Source organism: Emiliania huxleyi, assembly GCF_000372725.1.
Source record: "Emiliania huxleyi CCMP1516 unplaced genomic scaffold EMIHUscaffold_7, whole genome shotgun sequence".
Lineage (NCBI taxonomy): Eukaryota > Haptophyta > Isochrysidales > Noelaerhabdaceae > Emiliania > Emiliania huxleyi.
Window position 1 is genome coordinate 909,687 of NW_005196756.1, and position 14,153 is coordinate 923,839.

Below are 14,153 nucleotides of genomic sequence, written 5' to 3' on the forward strand. Positions count from 1 at the left end.
GGGGGGGAAATTTTTTCCTGGAGAGAAAAAACCTTTTTTCCCTTTTTTTTGGGGGGTTAAGAAAAATCCCCCTTTTTTAAGTTTTGTGGGGGGGCCCCCTTTCCCACGGGGAATAGTTTCGGTTCCGGACACGCAAAATTCTTAAAATTGGGGGATTTTGGGGCCCGGGTCCCCTTTATTGGAAGACCCGTTCCTTTGCCCGGGCCTAAACCGAATGGGAAAGGGCCCTTTAAATTTTCCACAGCGGGAACCCACCCCGGGGGGGGGGGGGTGGAATTAAAACCGTTTTTCCCCCCCCAGGAGGATTTGGGGGGGGGCCCCCCGGAAATGAAATTCCGCCCCTTTGGGTTTTAGGGGCCAAGGGGGGCCCCCCCTTTTTGGGTCCCCCCCCGGCCCCCTAAAGCCAAGGGGGGCCCCCCCCCCCCCCCCCCAGCAGCAGCGTTTTGTTGCTGGGGGGGTCGGGACCCCCCCCCCAGCAGCAGCGCTCTGCTGCTGGGGGGGGTCGGGACCCCCCCCCCAGCAGCAGCGCTCTGCCTGTGGGGGGTGCTGGCATCTCTGTACAGACAGCAGCTGTAAGTAGCATGCGTTCGAGTTGCGAGAATTTATGGTCGGCATCAAAATCAGTGGTCTCACCGGCGGGGCCTCCTACTGCCAACCGGGCGGTGCGGGGCACGCCAGCCTCTCTTCTACGCCTCTCGTGCCTCGCGGCGCCTCTGCCCGCCATTGCGGCGACGCGTCGCGGCGGACCTGACAGTTTTGCCGCGACGGGCGCGCGCGCGTTTTCGAAAAAAGAAAAGGCCCCGGGGATGACAGCTCAGTCGATCGATTTGCGACAAGCGAGCGATCCGAGGATCGAGCGGGTGGGCGATAGGCTAGGGAGATCAGCGCTGATCGATCAACGTCAGCGAGACGCCCGAGAGTGAGTGGCTCACTATACGCGCCTATATGTGTGGTAGTACACAAAGATAGACTCACCATGGTCACAAGTCTTTAGTAAAACGCCAGCACTCGACACGACGAAGGTGTATTGGGCTCGAAGGCGCGGTGAACACAACCGCCTCGAGCGTACCGCTCAAACACGAGCCGAGGGGGCGGGAGGGGGGGCGGCGGGAGGCGGGAGCTGGGTCCAGTGCGCTCTGCTGCTGGGGGGGTCGGGACCCCCTCCCCAGCAGCAGCGCTCTGCTGCTGGGGGGGTCCGGACCCCCCCCCCCCCAGCAGCAGCGCTCTGCTGCTGGGGGGGTCAGAACCCCCCTAGCAGCAGGGACGGGCTTAGAAGTGCAGGGGGGGTACCGAGCAATGTGCGGCCGCTCCCACCGACGACGTGCAGAAGGACCTACTGAGTTGGCTACTGTAGTCTGGAGACCTAGACATGGCTCTCGAAATCGGTCCGCTGCCCCCCAAACAGGTCCAGGACCTCAAGTACTACCACTCCGACAAGGTTGACGTCCGCCTCTCCGAGGTCATGCAAAATGCGCTCGTGGTTATGGAATACCAACAAGGCGCCCACGAGCCCACGTCCGATATCGTGACGCGCCGCGCCATCATTCACGCCGTCGACAAGTCTCGATTCATCAAGGAAGAGTTTGCCGCGCTGGAGCCCGTGTACCAGCAGATGCCGTTTAGCGCCCCCCTACTGCAACGTGGAGCTGAACGCCTGAACCCCACGTGGGCCTTCGACTTCGAGAAGGCTCAGCTCCTAACTGCCCGGTCCCAGCGGAGACCACGACATCGGACAAGCTGCCCGCATGGGCCATCGCTGTGATTGCCGTTGGCGGCGCGCTCCTTGTCGCCGTTCTCTCGCCTTCTTGTACGTCATGTACACATTTCGAGAAGCAGAACAAGCCTCTGTTTACGAACAGAAACGTCGAGACCAAGGACGTCGAGGTCCGGGACGCCTAGGGGCTGCTCGCCACAGGGTTCATCTGACGAGAGGCGCAACCGCAACTAGATAGGATACGTGAGCATGGCCCGATCGTCGTGCGGCCGGCTAACGAGGAAATGAATGCTGCCGCTGCAGCCTTGTACGGTAGGTGGACTATCGCGCGCGATCCGTAGTGCAATTCACCCCCCGGGAGGACAGGACCGGGACCGGGACGCGCACGGGGCTGGCGGCCGGGAAGCCCGAAGGGGAGGGTTGGTGGAGTCAGGCCGCTTTGCGGGGTCTGTTTCCTCGCTAATCCTCGGTCCTCGCGCACCCCGTGGTACTATGCGCGTCGGGCTGGTGGAGTTTCGTTTCTTTATTTCCCTTCGTACAGCACCCTCTGGAAACTCCATCAATTTTCCGGGCAGCAGGTGCATCATGGCTCATGCGTCATGGGCGGGCCGCTGGCGTGTGGCGACCTCCAACTCGGCTCTCGGGCTACGCCTCTTGGTCCCACCTCCGGCCTCGCCCGTCTCGACTCTCGTCCGGTCGTCGTTCGAGGTCGTCGTCCGCCGCCTCGCCCGGGTCCGGTGGCTCGCCGCCGCCAGCTGATTCGTAACCTGCTGTCCCGCACAGGCTGCTGTACTGCTTCCACTCTGCTCCGGGCTTTGCGATCAACATCAAGACTGAGGCGCCCCCGCAAGCCCCTGACCGCGCTGGCGTCTCCTCCCGTCCAACCGCCCTTCCCGTCGCAGGACGCCACCTTCAAGCTGCGCAAGGGCGCGCTGACGGTGGACGGCTCCTTCATCACCGAGGCGCACGTCGTGGCCGAGACAGGGCGGAAAGGCAAGGAGGGAGAACTCGTGCACGTTACATTCTGGGCGAACGAGCTCAAGTGCGAGCTGCCGTACGGCCAGCGACCCTAAACAAAACACTATACAAGCAGCTGTAATTAGAGAGAAAGCAAGGACACCAGTTGGGGTGTTGCGCGTACTTGTATCCGCGCTACTGTGGGGGGGAGCAGGCCGCGCTCGTCTACGCGCGCCAGCCAGAGACAGGTCATGCAAAATAAATCTGAGTTATATTCCGCGGTGTACACTGAAAGCAGCCACAATGGCTGGCGAAGACTGCCCTGCTGCGCCGATCTTCACCTCGACGCCGCTCGAAGGCCCGAGCTCCGGACGCCAAACGGGCCGGAAGGAGCCGAGGCTGGGTGGTCCGGATGAGGATTCGATCGGCGATGGACCCGTACGAGCGGGTTCTGAGCTGTACTGTGGGGTCAACGGCGTCGTTTGGGCGTCAGGTGCGCGCGCCCGCCGTTTGCGCGCAGAAAGGGCGCGAATTCTTTCCTCGGCACAGCCTTCGACCCATGTTTGCCTTGTGGCGGGCTCTGGCCCTCGCGCTTCTGGTTGGACGCGTGGCGTCAGAGTGTCGCGACATGCACGACCGGTGCCGGGCGTGGGCGCGGCAGGGCGAGTGCTCCGCAAACCCGGCCTTCATGCACGGCTCGTGCGCCGCGTCCTGCGACACGTGCGGCGAAATGCGGCGCGATTGCGGAGAGCTCGGGCCGGATGCGCTGAGCGAGGGCGGGATTACCGAGGCGATGGAGCGTATGCTCAGCCTGGAGGGCTACGGCGGCCGGATCTTGAGCCGCGACCCGTGGGTCATCCTCCTCGAGACCTTCCTCGACAAGGATGAGGTGGCGATGGTGATCCGCGTGGGTGGTCACAACTTCTCGCGCTCGCTCGCCGGCGCGGGCAGCGGCTTCGTGTCGGCGCGCACGTCCTCCACCTCGTGGTGCAACGTGCCGAAGTGCGAGCGGGACCCGGACATGCTCGCCCTCAAGCGCAAGATCACGGGCGCGATTGGCAGCTGCCCGATGGCAAACACAGAGCACCTGCAGGTGCTGCGGTACGAGCCCGGCCAGTACTACCGCTCGCACCACGACCAAAACTCGCCGCACGAGTCGCCGTCGGGCCCGCGCATCTTCACCTTCTTCATCCAGCTCTCGCACGTGCCAAAGGGCGGCGAGACGCACTTCCCGCGCCTCGGCCTCACCGTCGAGCCCAAGCCCGGGCAGGCCATCGTGTGGGCGAGCGTGCGAGACGACGACGTCTACGCCGACGACCCGCGGACGGAGCACGAGGCACGCAGCGTCGAGGAGGGGGTCAAGTATGCGGCCAACTTTTGGACGCACCTGCGCGACTTCCAGACGCCGCACGCCGCCGGCTGTAGCCCTAGCGCGGTGCCATCGGGCACCGCCCGCAGGAAGGAGGGGAGGAGGCGAGCCGAGGAGTGGCGTGCGGCGCGCAGCGGAGAGGGCGGCTGGGAGCGCGGCGACGACGGCGGCGGCGACAGCGGCAGCCTTCAAGTGGAGCTGTGACAGACGCTAGGGGCCCAAGTGGGCGGGCGGGCCGGGCGGCGGGTGAGCTCGTGGCGTGACTCGAGGCGTGACGCGTGAGGGTGAGGGACGGCAGCGGTAGAGACTCGTTAGGTCGATAGGAGGTGAGATATTTGTCGCCCCCCGCTACCCGGTTGCACTCGTGCGACGTAGCGGGGGGCCACGACTACGTTTACGAAAACATAAGTAGAGCTCTACCTCTAGTCCCGCGAGGTGTGAAATACACATTGTGAATTTGGGCCGCCCAGGGTTCTGGCTCCTACCCGGATAGGGGGTCTGTTGACCACGCACCACGGTGACACCCTATGGCTATGCAATAGGTAGGTAGGTCCGGCTTTGACCGCCCCAGAGGGCCCTGCAACAGGTAGGTACCGCGCTGTTTCGTCTTTTTTCGCTTCGCTGCGCGGCCTGGGGAGAGATAAATACGCGTTTTGGCGCGAGTCGTGCAAGACCCCCATCCGGGTACCCCCTGTATCGGAGTTATGGCACACTTAGGAGCTGTGAACGTGAAGAGAGTGGTACCAGAACTGTGGGTCGTTGCGCGGCACGCATGGGGGGCCTCCCGGACGTATGATCCTAGCCCAATACGTCCTACGGAGCACATTTCGATTTTTGACAGAATTAAATGCACTGCCCCCGCACGGTACTAATAGTCGTAGTTTTGGCACCGCTGCCCTTCACGGCACCACACCGCCGCTTGACAGCCCGGGATTAGCCTAGCAGCGAGTGGGCATCGCCTGCCGGTCGGCTGGGCACGAGCCAAGCACTTGGGCGGCCGTCAACCGAGTCCGAGCGGCGCCTGAGGCGGGTGCCACGGCGTCTGCACGAAGGCGTGGCGGGGTGAGGAGCCAGGAGTGGTGAACACCTCCCCGTCGGGCGCGCGGCGCGCCGGATGGTCCGCCGAGGCCGCCGCCGCCCCGGCGGCGGCGATGGGGGCGGCGGGGCCGACCCGGCCGGCGTTTGTCGGCTCCACCTACAGCAGAGCAGTCTCTGTGGGTCGACGATACTAACTCGGTAGTAACGCGGAGCGGTGCTGTGCGGCGCCGAGTTGTGCGCGAGGCGACCTTCTGAGGCTACCTGAGCTGGCAATGGATGCCACCAGGACGCACGGCTAGCAGGAGCCAGTCAGGCATGCCCTGCTGTGGAGCAGAGCCGGCTGGCGCACCGGCGATACTAACTCAGCGCGCCGCGAGAGGCGAATCTGGGCGACTTTGGAGGCGCAGTTCTCGAGCTTGCCGTCGACGATTGATGTCGGGTAAATTGTCACTGCCGTCGGGGAAGGTATTCTCTCAGCAGGCCGAGCGCCGTGGCCTGGCTCGGCTCGCTGCGAACGCCGCGAATTTATCAGTGCCAAAACTAAAAAAAAATGGTACTAACGAAGACTACGATACAGGGGGTAGGAGCCGGAACCCAGACGGGAAAATGTTGCTCGTGTGGCATTCTCGCGCCGCGCCGATGCGGCCGCGGGCCAGGCTGCTGGCCACGGAAACGGCTGCGGTGTTTGAGCTGAGAGTCAATCTCGGTCAGGGTGGTGGCATGGTGGAGGGCGAACTGCAGGCGTTCTTTTCCAAGTCCGAGCTGCTCACAGTGCGCTACCCCGTGCCGGTCGAGCTCCGCGTGAGGCCCGAGAGAGGCGTGCTGCGCGTGTATGAGACGGGCTACGGCCTGCGCGAAGGCGACGTGCTGCGGGCGTGCTCGACGTTTGAGATGCGGTTTGACTCGGCGGCGCGCGAGACTCGCCTCGGTCCCGGCTTCCATGGGCGGCCGAATGGCGACGCAATCGCTCAGGGGGGAGGGCGAGGCGCGGCGTCCTCTATCCCCTGGCTTGAGGGTGGCTGGTGGCGCGAGCAGCTCAGCCGCACCGTGGGACTGCGCGAGCCGCAGAATCTGCCGGAGCTTGGGGTATTCTCCGAGACGGCTCCGACCAAGGTCCTATTTGTGGCCGACGGGCAGTCTTTTGAGCGCGTGCGCGACGCATTGCTCGCGAATGTGCCCGACAAGACGGACAATGTAGTCATGCTCTTTGAGCGGCCGCTCGACCCCAAGGCGACGAGGCCGCGGGACCTCTCGAGTCCACGCCCGCGCGTCCCGCCCAAGGGTGAGTCCTTCTCGCCGCTGACCGCGGACGACTTGAGGGATCTGTTCGGTGAGAAAGGGTGAGCTGTTCGCCCCAAATATATGCGGTCCGATATAGCTGTGAAGAGCCGAGACGTAGTGGCCCCCAGAGGAGAGACAGAGGCTCCGAACACAGGAAGCCAGAACAGCAGGAACCAAGAGCCAGAGTGCAGAGGGCCGAGCGCCATGTGACAAAGCCCAAATGTGACATTCGTGTGTGGGCGCTGGCGTCGTGGCGTGGTCGAGTCTGCATATGTGTACACGTCCACCGCGGATCTGACGACGTAGAGTGCCTAACACCCTCCCACCAGATTTTGCTGCGATGGGGTGCGTCGAACCGTCAAAGAGGCCACGGAGCCGGGGGCCGAGTTTTGCCTCTTTATCCCTACTGCGCCTCCTATTGCCTCGGGCTCAGCATAGTTGAAGACGGAAATTGCCACCAGCAGAGAGCCAACTGCCGTTGGAAACGTGGCGGGGCCGTTAAGAAAGATCGCGGAGCCGTAGGTCACGAGGACCACCGACACTGAAGTGGGGAAGTTCTTCAGGACGGCATCCGTGTACTTGAGGCACGAGGCCACCAAGATACCACCCGTAGCAGAGGTTGCAACGATGCCGCACGTCGTGAGAGACCAGTCATCAAACGTGGCTGCCGGCCGCGGAAAGCTAGCTAGGAATGCGTACCCGACCGCCGACCAAACCGCCATTTGCACGTTCACCTCCCAGATGGAGAGCGACGCGGCGGAGCCCTTGAGATATTTCTCGATGTACACCGACGTGAAGCCGCCGAGGGCTGTCTGCAGTGCGAGCTCAGCTAGCCCAACCACGAAACCATCAACAGAGGCAAACAGCTGTCTGTCCGACTCGGCTGAGGCTGCTGCCATGCTGCTGTTTTTGCTGCCTCTGCCACTTTTGCCGCCGACAACGGCGCTGCTGAGCCTTCGCGATGCGAGTGGCGAGTCGCACAAGTCGTAGCCCGACTGGTGCACGATGAGTGCGACGCCAGCCACCAAGACCAAAAGCGCGCGCCATTTTCGGAGCGAGGTTTTGCGGCCCAGCAACCACATCTGGGGGCACGGCAAGGAAACTCACGAGAGCCGGGCCCCTTGGGGACGCGTGGCCGGAGTGTGTGGAGGAGCGGGCGGGGCCGGCCGGCCGGGGGGGGGGGGGGGGGGACCGAGAAGATTGCCGACCAAAGAGTCTTAGTCTGCAGTCCGACCGTGAACGTAGATGCATCGAGCCGCGCCACGGCATCGAACTGCAACATGTTCATCACGAGGAATGCGACGGCCGGCACAGCGGCTGGCGTGGATTTGCGGAGGAGGACGAGAAGATGGCAGGGGTGGACGCCCCCCGCGACAAGCGAGGCGGTCAGCTTAACGAGCTCGGCAACCTGACGGTTCGTGTGGGTGCGAAATGCTCGGTGAGATGGCCGGGCCCTGCGCCAGCTGAGCAGGCGGTTGCCGCACCATCAGGACCGAAGAAGAGGAGTAGGTCTCTCCTAACGTGCGACGCGACCAGGAGCGAAGCATCACGTCACATACCGTCTGCAAGCAGAGGCCTGACAAAATTAGCATCTGAGCCCTGCCCGATATGGTGGCATTGACTGGCAGAGACCGATCAGGAGCCGGTGCGGTTTCCGGCTGTTCAGGGATGGGCTCCAACTCGGGGCCGAGATCTTCGGACGAGGCAAGCTTTGTAAACGTCGGAACCGTGATCTCCTTTGATACCGCCCAAGCGGCAACGCGGGCCGGCATTCCGTCGGAGCTGTGGCAGTGCGAGCTCAGCGCACGAGCGCCAACAACCTGCACCCAACCCCAAAGGTAAATTTTGGCCGGCCGTTTGTACCTTTTGCCTATCAGATGGATCGAAGAACAGACACAAAGTCGCACGTCTTGATGAACCATAGAACTCATACAATCCGGCAAGAGTGTTATTCTCCCTCCAGGGTCCAGGCAGTAGACTGCGGGTCTTTTTCTTTCTTTCTTATTATGCAAGCCGCCATACTCCTCATTTAATCTTTCTCTCGAGGTTCTCGAGGTGTGGATATCCTTTGGCCGCGTTGGGTTGCAGCTTTTTTTCTTGTTGGCCAAGACTCGTCGGGACCTCGGGACGTCGCATCACCATCAGTCATCACAACATCAGTATCCGCCCCAGGAGAAGTCTCTCTCTCTCTCTCTCTCTCTCTCTCTCTCTCTCTCTCTCTCTCTCTCTCTCTCTCTCTCTCTCTCTCTCTCTCTCTCTCTCTCTCTCTCTCTCTCTCTCTCTCGCCCCCCCCCCCCCACCCACCGCCCCCGCGATGCCAGAGCACAGTCGTGGTTGGTTACCCACACACCGGCCGGGTCATCTTGAGTGACATTGGTACTTGCTTGGGAGGGGGCGAGGGGGTTGCTGGGGGCCGGGCGGCGGCAGAGAGTTAGCGGGATTTTGGCCCCACGCACAAACACAGCTGAGGGAGGGTGTAGAGGATGTAGAGTGTAGAGCGCTGTAGAGCTGTAGAGATGTAGAGCGCTCCGGAGTGCTGTAGAGCTGTAGAGCTCTACATCCGCCGCGGGACGAAGCGGGTGCGTTGTAGAGCGATGTAGAGGCGCTCTACAACGTGAAATCTCTACAACAAACTCTACATCATAAGCGGCGAACGAGGCACGGTCGCTCTCCGACATGAGGCGCGTTGCACTTGCCAGTGCTGCCCTGGCCTTCTGTCTGCCCGCCCAATGGGTAGGAGGTGCCTCTACTGCTATGGCATGCCTCACGGCTGCGACTGGCCGGCGCCTCGGCGCGTCAGCTCGGCTCGGCGTAGCGATCGTAGCCAGCGCAACTCGCCTGGACTCAACGCTCAGCCAGGAGCTCCCGCACACGCTGGCGCGAGTCATGGCGCATGCAACGCGTCTGAATGCTCGCCTCGCCTCGCGCAAATGCGACCGCCCTCGCAGCCGACAGTCCACCGCCTGCTAAAGAAGCACAGCGATGAATGCGGCACCGGCGACGCATGGCAGGCTGGTCATGACGCAGTTAGGTGTTTTGTGCCGTCAGAGTGACTCTCTGTGTGTCAGGGATAGTCAGGGCCGTCCATCAGAGCTCCAGTAAGCTCGGAGACACCCCATTAGTGCGACTCGACCTCTTTGAGTCACTGCCTTCCCGGCGGTTTGGCTGTAGAGCCTCTACAACAAACTCTACAGCAAAATCGCGCTCTACATCGCTCTACAACGCACCCGCTTCGTCCCGCGGCGGATGTAGAGCTCTACAGCTCTACAGCGCTCTACATCTCTACAGCTCTACAGCGCTCTACACTCTACATCCTCTACACCCTCCCTCAGAAACACAGCAGATTTGTTTGGTATTGCAAAAACTCTCTCTCTCTGAGAGCAGCCGGTGGCCGTCGGCACTAAGCGCGCGGCCGCCGGGCGCCTCCGAACCGACAGGGGCGCCGCGGCAGTAGAGAGCACTCCAGCCGTTGCTTTTTTCTCCCGCGTTTTTTTCCTTGGACAGTCAGAAGAAACGAAAAAACGAATTTCGGCGCGGTGCCAAGCCCAACCAAGACCTCCTCCTCCACTGCTGCCTGCTTTCCTCCGATTTCGCGGCAGTCATCAAGGCGTTGTGGTAACAAAACGGGCGCAGACGCTCTCAACGAAAATGTCTAACGTTTCTCTGCTCGGCGGCTGCTTGCCAATCAATACCAGCTCCGCAACGGTAGAGGAAGCGACCACGAGCCATCTTTGGATGATCGGCGTCGTGCTGATGCTGATTGGGTGCGCGTCGTCGGCGACGGGACTTCTGTTCATGAAGCAGTCCTCCGTCATGGGCGAGGGCAAGAAGACGCTCTGCCGGAGATGGCGGTGGATTACTGGCTTTGTCCTCCTTGTCGTCAACGCGATCTGGATCGACATCATCGCCTTCTCCATCACGCCTATGGCGCTGATCGCTCCGTTTGCAGGCATGACGATCGTCTTCACCCTCCTCATCTCCGCCACCGGCTGCGTTACCAAGCGGGAGGCGCCGCTCGGACGATAGAGTCCGCTCGGACGAGAGAGTGCTTAGTCAAATGCACGCCTCTAAATATTGTGCCATAATTAATTGATGCATGCACGCAGGACACGCCTCTTTAACTCAATGACTTTATGCTCGCATCGCATGCACCCATCCGCCTGTTTGCATTCCCCCTTTTTACCACCTCCAGGTACCCAGCCGATGGGAAGCTGCGTACGTCCGAGCCATCCCGGGGGGGCGGGACCTCTCCGGTGCTCCCTCGCGCCGCTCGCCCCGCAACGCGCCGGCCGCGTCTCGTTTCCTCCCCATAACCACCGTCACACCACCTCTCATCAGGGATCCTCCTCGTGCTGCTCGGTGTGACCCTCGTCTCTGTCTTTGGTCCCCACGGAGACGGCTCGCCAGAGGCATCCCCCTGCCCCATCTGCCCACCCCTCCCCCCCCTTTTCTCCCCCACCCCCCTACCACCCTTGCGGGTATGCGCCCCCGCCCGCTCCATTGAGAAAAAGAGAGGGAAAGAGAGGCTCCTCATCGTAGGCGCTCCACTTTTCCTTTCGCTCCGCGCTGCTGGCGGCCGGTGTCGCGGGCTACATCGCCGCTTGGCTGGTCCTCCACTGCCTCTCCACACGCCGCCGCCGCGCAGCCGACCCCCCGCCCGGCGGCGCTCTCCCCCCCGCCCTCTCGCACCGCTCCCGGGCCGCGCGCGCGCTCTCGGACGAGATCGCGGAGGAGTCGGCGGATGCGGCAGCAGCAGGGACCGCGCCGCCCACGGCGGCGATCGGCGGCGGCGCGCAGGCCTCAGCGGTGGAGACGATTGGCACCTGCCTGGCGTCGGCCATGTGCGGAATGGCCACGCAGGTCGCGCTGAAGCAGGTGTCAAAGGTGGTGACCACCTCCTTCCTCGACCTCTCCCACTTGGGCGAGGCTGGATGGGCCGAGCCGATCACGTGGGCCGCCTTTGTGCTGCTGCCCTGCTCGGCGCCGCTGCAGCTGTGGCTCCTGAACAAGGCCCTCGCGGGCGCAAAGGTGTCCTACTCCGTGCCCGCGTACCAGTCGCTCCTCATCGTCATGAACCTGCTCGCCGCCGGCATCTTTTACGACGAGTTCACCTGCCACCCCGAGGTGGTGCCATTCGTCGCCGGGGGCATTCTCGCCGTGATCGCCGGACTCGGCGTGGTTGACCTCTCTCCCTCAAAGGCACGTGGGCGAACTCGGCCGTGTCATCTCGGCCAGCGCCTCGGCTAGGCGTTCTCTCCCTCACCAACCGCGACGCCGAGGGAGAGGCGAACCGCGACCAGCGCAGCACTCTCCTCACCGACGAGCTGGTCGCCTCTTCTACGCCAGGCCGGCTGGCACCCGAGCGCAGCGACAGCGACGAGCCCCCGTCGCTGCCCGCCCCGCCTGGACAAGCCTGCGTGGGGGCTGCCTCCACCGCTCCGCCTTTGCCGTCTCATGTGCCAGTAGGGGTGGAGGTCCGCAGCGGCGAGGAGGGCGCTGGCGAAGAGCGACTCTCGCATCCTCCCCATGTCACCGCCGAAAAGGCGCGCGCGTCGATGCGGCAGATGGCCTCGGACCTCGAGGCCGCCTTTGAGGGCGAGGGGGAGGAGGAGGCTCGACGACCGGGCACGCCAGTGTGCGGTCACACATCAAGCATCCGCTCCTCCGTCGATTCGCTCTCTCTCGAAGCGGCCGAGGTGTAGCGGCGCACGCGCGGCGGCGAGCGGTCTCGAATGCACCGTAAACCATCGGGGCGACAGGGGCGCATCGGGGCGACAGGGGCGTGTTGCAGCTGCCAGCAGGTTGGCACGTGGGGCAGGGTAGCACGAGGGGCACGACGCACACGCTCACTTGGGCTGGGGGGCAGACGTACACGAGGTTGAACGGAAGTAGCCGCATCCAAGTACGGAACCACACGCCCCCCCCGCATCGCAGTCGGGTCATTGTGTCTCGGCGCAGTCGTTTGTCTACTCATATGCAGCGTGTATGTACTTGTACACAGTGAAACACGCAGAGAGAGTATACACCACCAAAGTAAGTACTAGAGAAAGACCCGGTAATTGTTAAGCCCTCCGTCTCAGAGAGACATCGTACACCTCAGACTCCTCAACAGAGCAGCTCTCACTCACGTCTCACGGTCACGCGTCACGGCAGCTCTCCGACCACTCCTTCCTGGCCTCTGCCATGTGAGAGTGTGTCGCCTTTGCCGGTCCCAAGGCAACCTCTTGTGTGCCGCTTGATGTTGCATCGAGATAGTCTGCCCAGCACTCTCGGCTCTTGACGGGATGCCAGAGCTGCTGCCTACTATTGTAGGCGACTGCTGCCCTGAGAAATGAGTCGCACTTCCAGCACGGGTTGTAGCGGAAGAATGAGGTTGATAAGTGCGAGGTGGAGTTTGCCAGTCTGCGGTGCGCGAGCGCTGTAAACGACGTCCGCTTGCAGCGGTTGCGTGGGAGGCAGCGGGCGGGAAGCGTGATTTCCTCGTATCCGCTAACGCCTGCCGCCCAGCTTTCAGCCATGAGTCGGAGGAACAAACGCGAGTACCTGCCCAGTGACACGAGCGAAAATACCCGCTCTCGCTGAGGCAGCGTGGAGAGGAGCAGCTCATGCGCCCGCCAGTGCACGTAAGAGGGGCTGTCTTCCTGGCTCACATACTTTGGGAGGACCAAGTCACTCTTGTCTGCAGCAGCGTAAGCCACGAGATCCGCCCACGATTTGGTGTAAACCACGTCGGGCTCGATGCGCCAGTAATACTCCAACAGCGGGAACCCGTAACCGAAGGTCTGATTCCACAGAAGAAGCGATGCGTGCACCCACCAGTAGCGTTTAAAATTGCGTTCCTCGGACGAGTTGCCCAGGTAAACACGGGACGCCGCTGACGCGCTCGACGCTAGAGCTGGAAACGCTCGTCGAATGGCACCGTACCCCCATGCGCAAACCCCGGCTCCGATAGATGCACTCTCGCCGCTAAGGATGCGGACATCCTCCATGTTCTCCTGATACAGCAGTACCCACATTTGTGTCGACATTGCTGGGCCGCGGCTCTGGCTGAGCTGACGGGCATAGTGCCGGTACAGGCGGACGTCGACCTCGCCCAGGGTGTGTGTTGCGAAAAACATCAGCTGGGTGACGGATTGCGACGCCGGCTCCGCTTCGGGCGGGAGCGGTTGCTGCCACATGCGCAGGCATGCACATACGCATACACAGACAGACGGGGCATGCACATACCCGGGGCGGTTCGCGATGTTGCAGTCCTAGCGCCCGCCGTGTGCCGGTCCGAGCTCGCCCGACGGGAACAGTCGAGAACAGGGCCTCTCTCCGACGGAGGGAACGACCTGGCCCGATTTCGTCTGCTGGGTCGCGTACACCTCCCGCCGTTCGGTGAGCTTGCGCCTTGTCTACCTCCGGTTCCGGCCTGCCTGGCTGCGGAAGCCGGGAAAGTTCGCACCTCGTGTGTCACGCGGCCACTCCAGCGGCGGTATGCCGTCCATCAGCACCACCACCGCCCGCACCGCCGCCGCCGATGGCATGCGGGCGAACGGACGGGAGGGCCGAGGGCTTCCGCTGGGCGTGCGCGCGTCGGGCGTCGCGGGAGGCCCCGGGGAAGGTGGCGCACCGTGGTGTCGAGGGCGTTGCTCGTGGGCTTTGTCGCGGCTTGGCTGTTTGGCCGGCCAGCTAGTCAGGCGCCGTGGCTGGCGGGGAAGGGGGGAAGCGGTGGATCCGCGCCGTCGTAATTCTTTCAGTATAAACACGCGGAAGAAATACATGTGCGACGTAGCGGGGGGCTAAAATCCG

The 14,153-nt window shown here is 63.0% G+C and overlaps 6 protein-coding genes across 6 annotated transcripts; 4 read left to right on the plus strand and 2 right to left on the minus strand.

Annotated features, from left to right (window-relative positions):
* The first annotated feature begins 3,242 nt into the window (after positions 1-3,242).
* Positions 3,243-4,377, plus strand: EMIHUDRAFT_350663 (hypothetical protein). Its single transcript, XM_005761917.1, has one exon. The coding sequence runs from the start codon at positions 3,300-3,302 to the stop codon at positions 4,242-4,244; it is 945 nt and encodes a 314-aa protein (XP_005761974.1). The 5' UTR covers positions 3,243-3,299; the 3' UTR covers positions 4,245-4,377.
* A 1,307-nt stretch (positions 4,378-5,684) lies between these two features.
* On the plus strand, positions 5,685-6,484 carry EMIHUDRAFT_461778 (hypothetical protein; the record flags this gene model as incomplete). Its single annotated transcript, XM_005761918.1, has 1 exon — positions 5,685-6,484. One exon carries the CDS (start codon positions 5,685-5,687, stop codon positions 6,420-6,422), a length of 738 nt encoding a protein of 245 aa, XP_005761975.1. The 3' UTR covers positions 6,423-6,484.
* A 186-nt stretch (positions 6,485-6,670) lies between these two features.
* EMIHUDRAFT_62094 (hypothetical protein) lies at positions 6,671-7,951 on the minus strand (the record flags this gene model as incomplete). The annotated part of the gene is made up of 4 exons (XM_005761919.1): positions 6,671-7,229; positions 7,341-7,441; positions 7,552-7,767; positions 7,844-7,951. 4 exons carry the CDS (start codon positions 7,949-7,951, stop codon positions 6,671-6,673), a joined length of 984 nt encoding a protein of 327 aa, XP_005761976.1.
* A 1,940-nt stretch (positions 7,952-9,891) lies between these two features.
* EMIHUDRAFT_350664 (hypothetical protein) lies at positions 9,892-10,801 on the plus strand. Its single transcript, XM_005761920.1, has one exon. It carries the CDS (start codon positions 10,095-10,097, stop codon positions 10,383-10,385), a length of 291 nt encoding a protein of 96 aa, XP_005761977.1. The 5' UTR covers positions 9,892-10,094; the 3' UTR covers positions 10,386-10,801.
* Positions 10,802-11,207: 406 nt separating this feature from the next.
* On the plus strand, positions 11,208-12,381 carry EMIHUDRAFT_448399 (hypothetical protein; the record flags this gene model as incomplete). Its single annotated transcript, XM_005761921.1, has 2 exons — positions 11,208-11,562; positions 11,607-12,381. 2 exons carry the CDS (start codon positions 11,208-11,210, stop codon positions 12,059-12,061), a joined length of 810 nt encoding a protein of 269 aa, XP_005761978.1. The 3' UTR covers positions 12,062-12,381.
* A 115-nt stretch (positions 12,382-12,496) lies between these two features.
* Positions 12,497-13,537, minus strand: EMIHUDRAFT_198043 (hypothetical protein; the record flags this gene model as incomplete). The annotated part of the gene is made up of 1 exon (XM_005761922.1): positions 12,497-13,537. The coding sequence occupies one exon, from the start codon at positions 13,535-13,537 to the stop codon at positions 12,497-12,499; it is 1,041 nt and encodes a 346-aa protein (XP_005761979.1).
* Between the last annotated feature and the right edge of the window lie 616 nt (positions 13,538-14,153).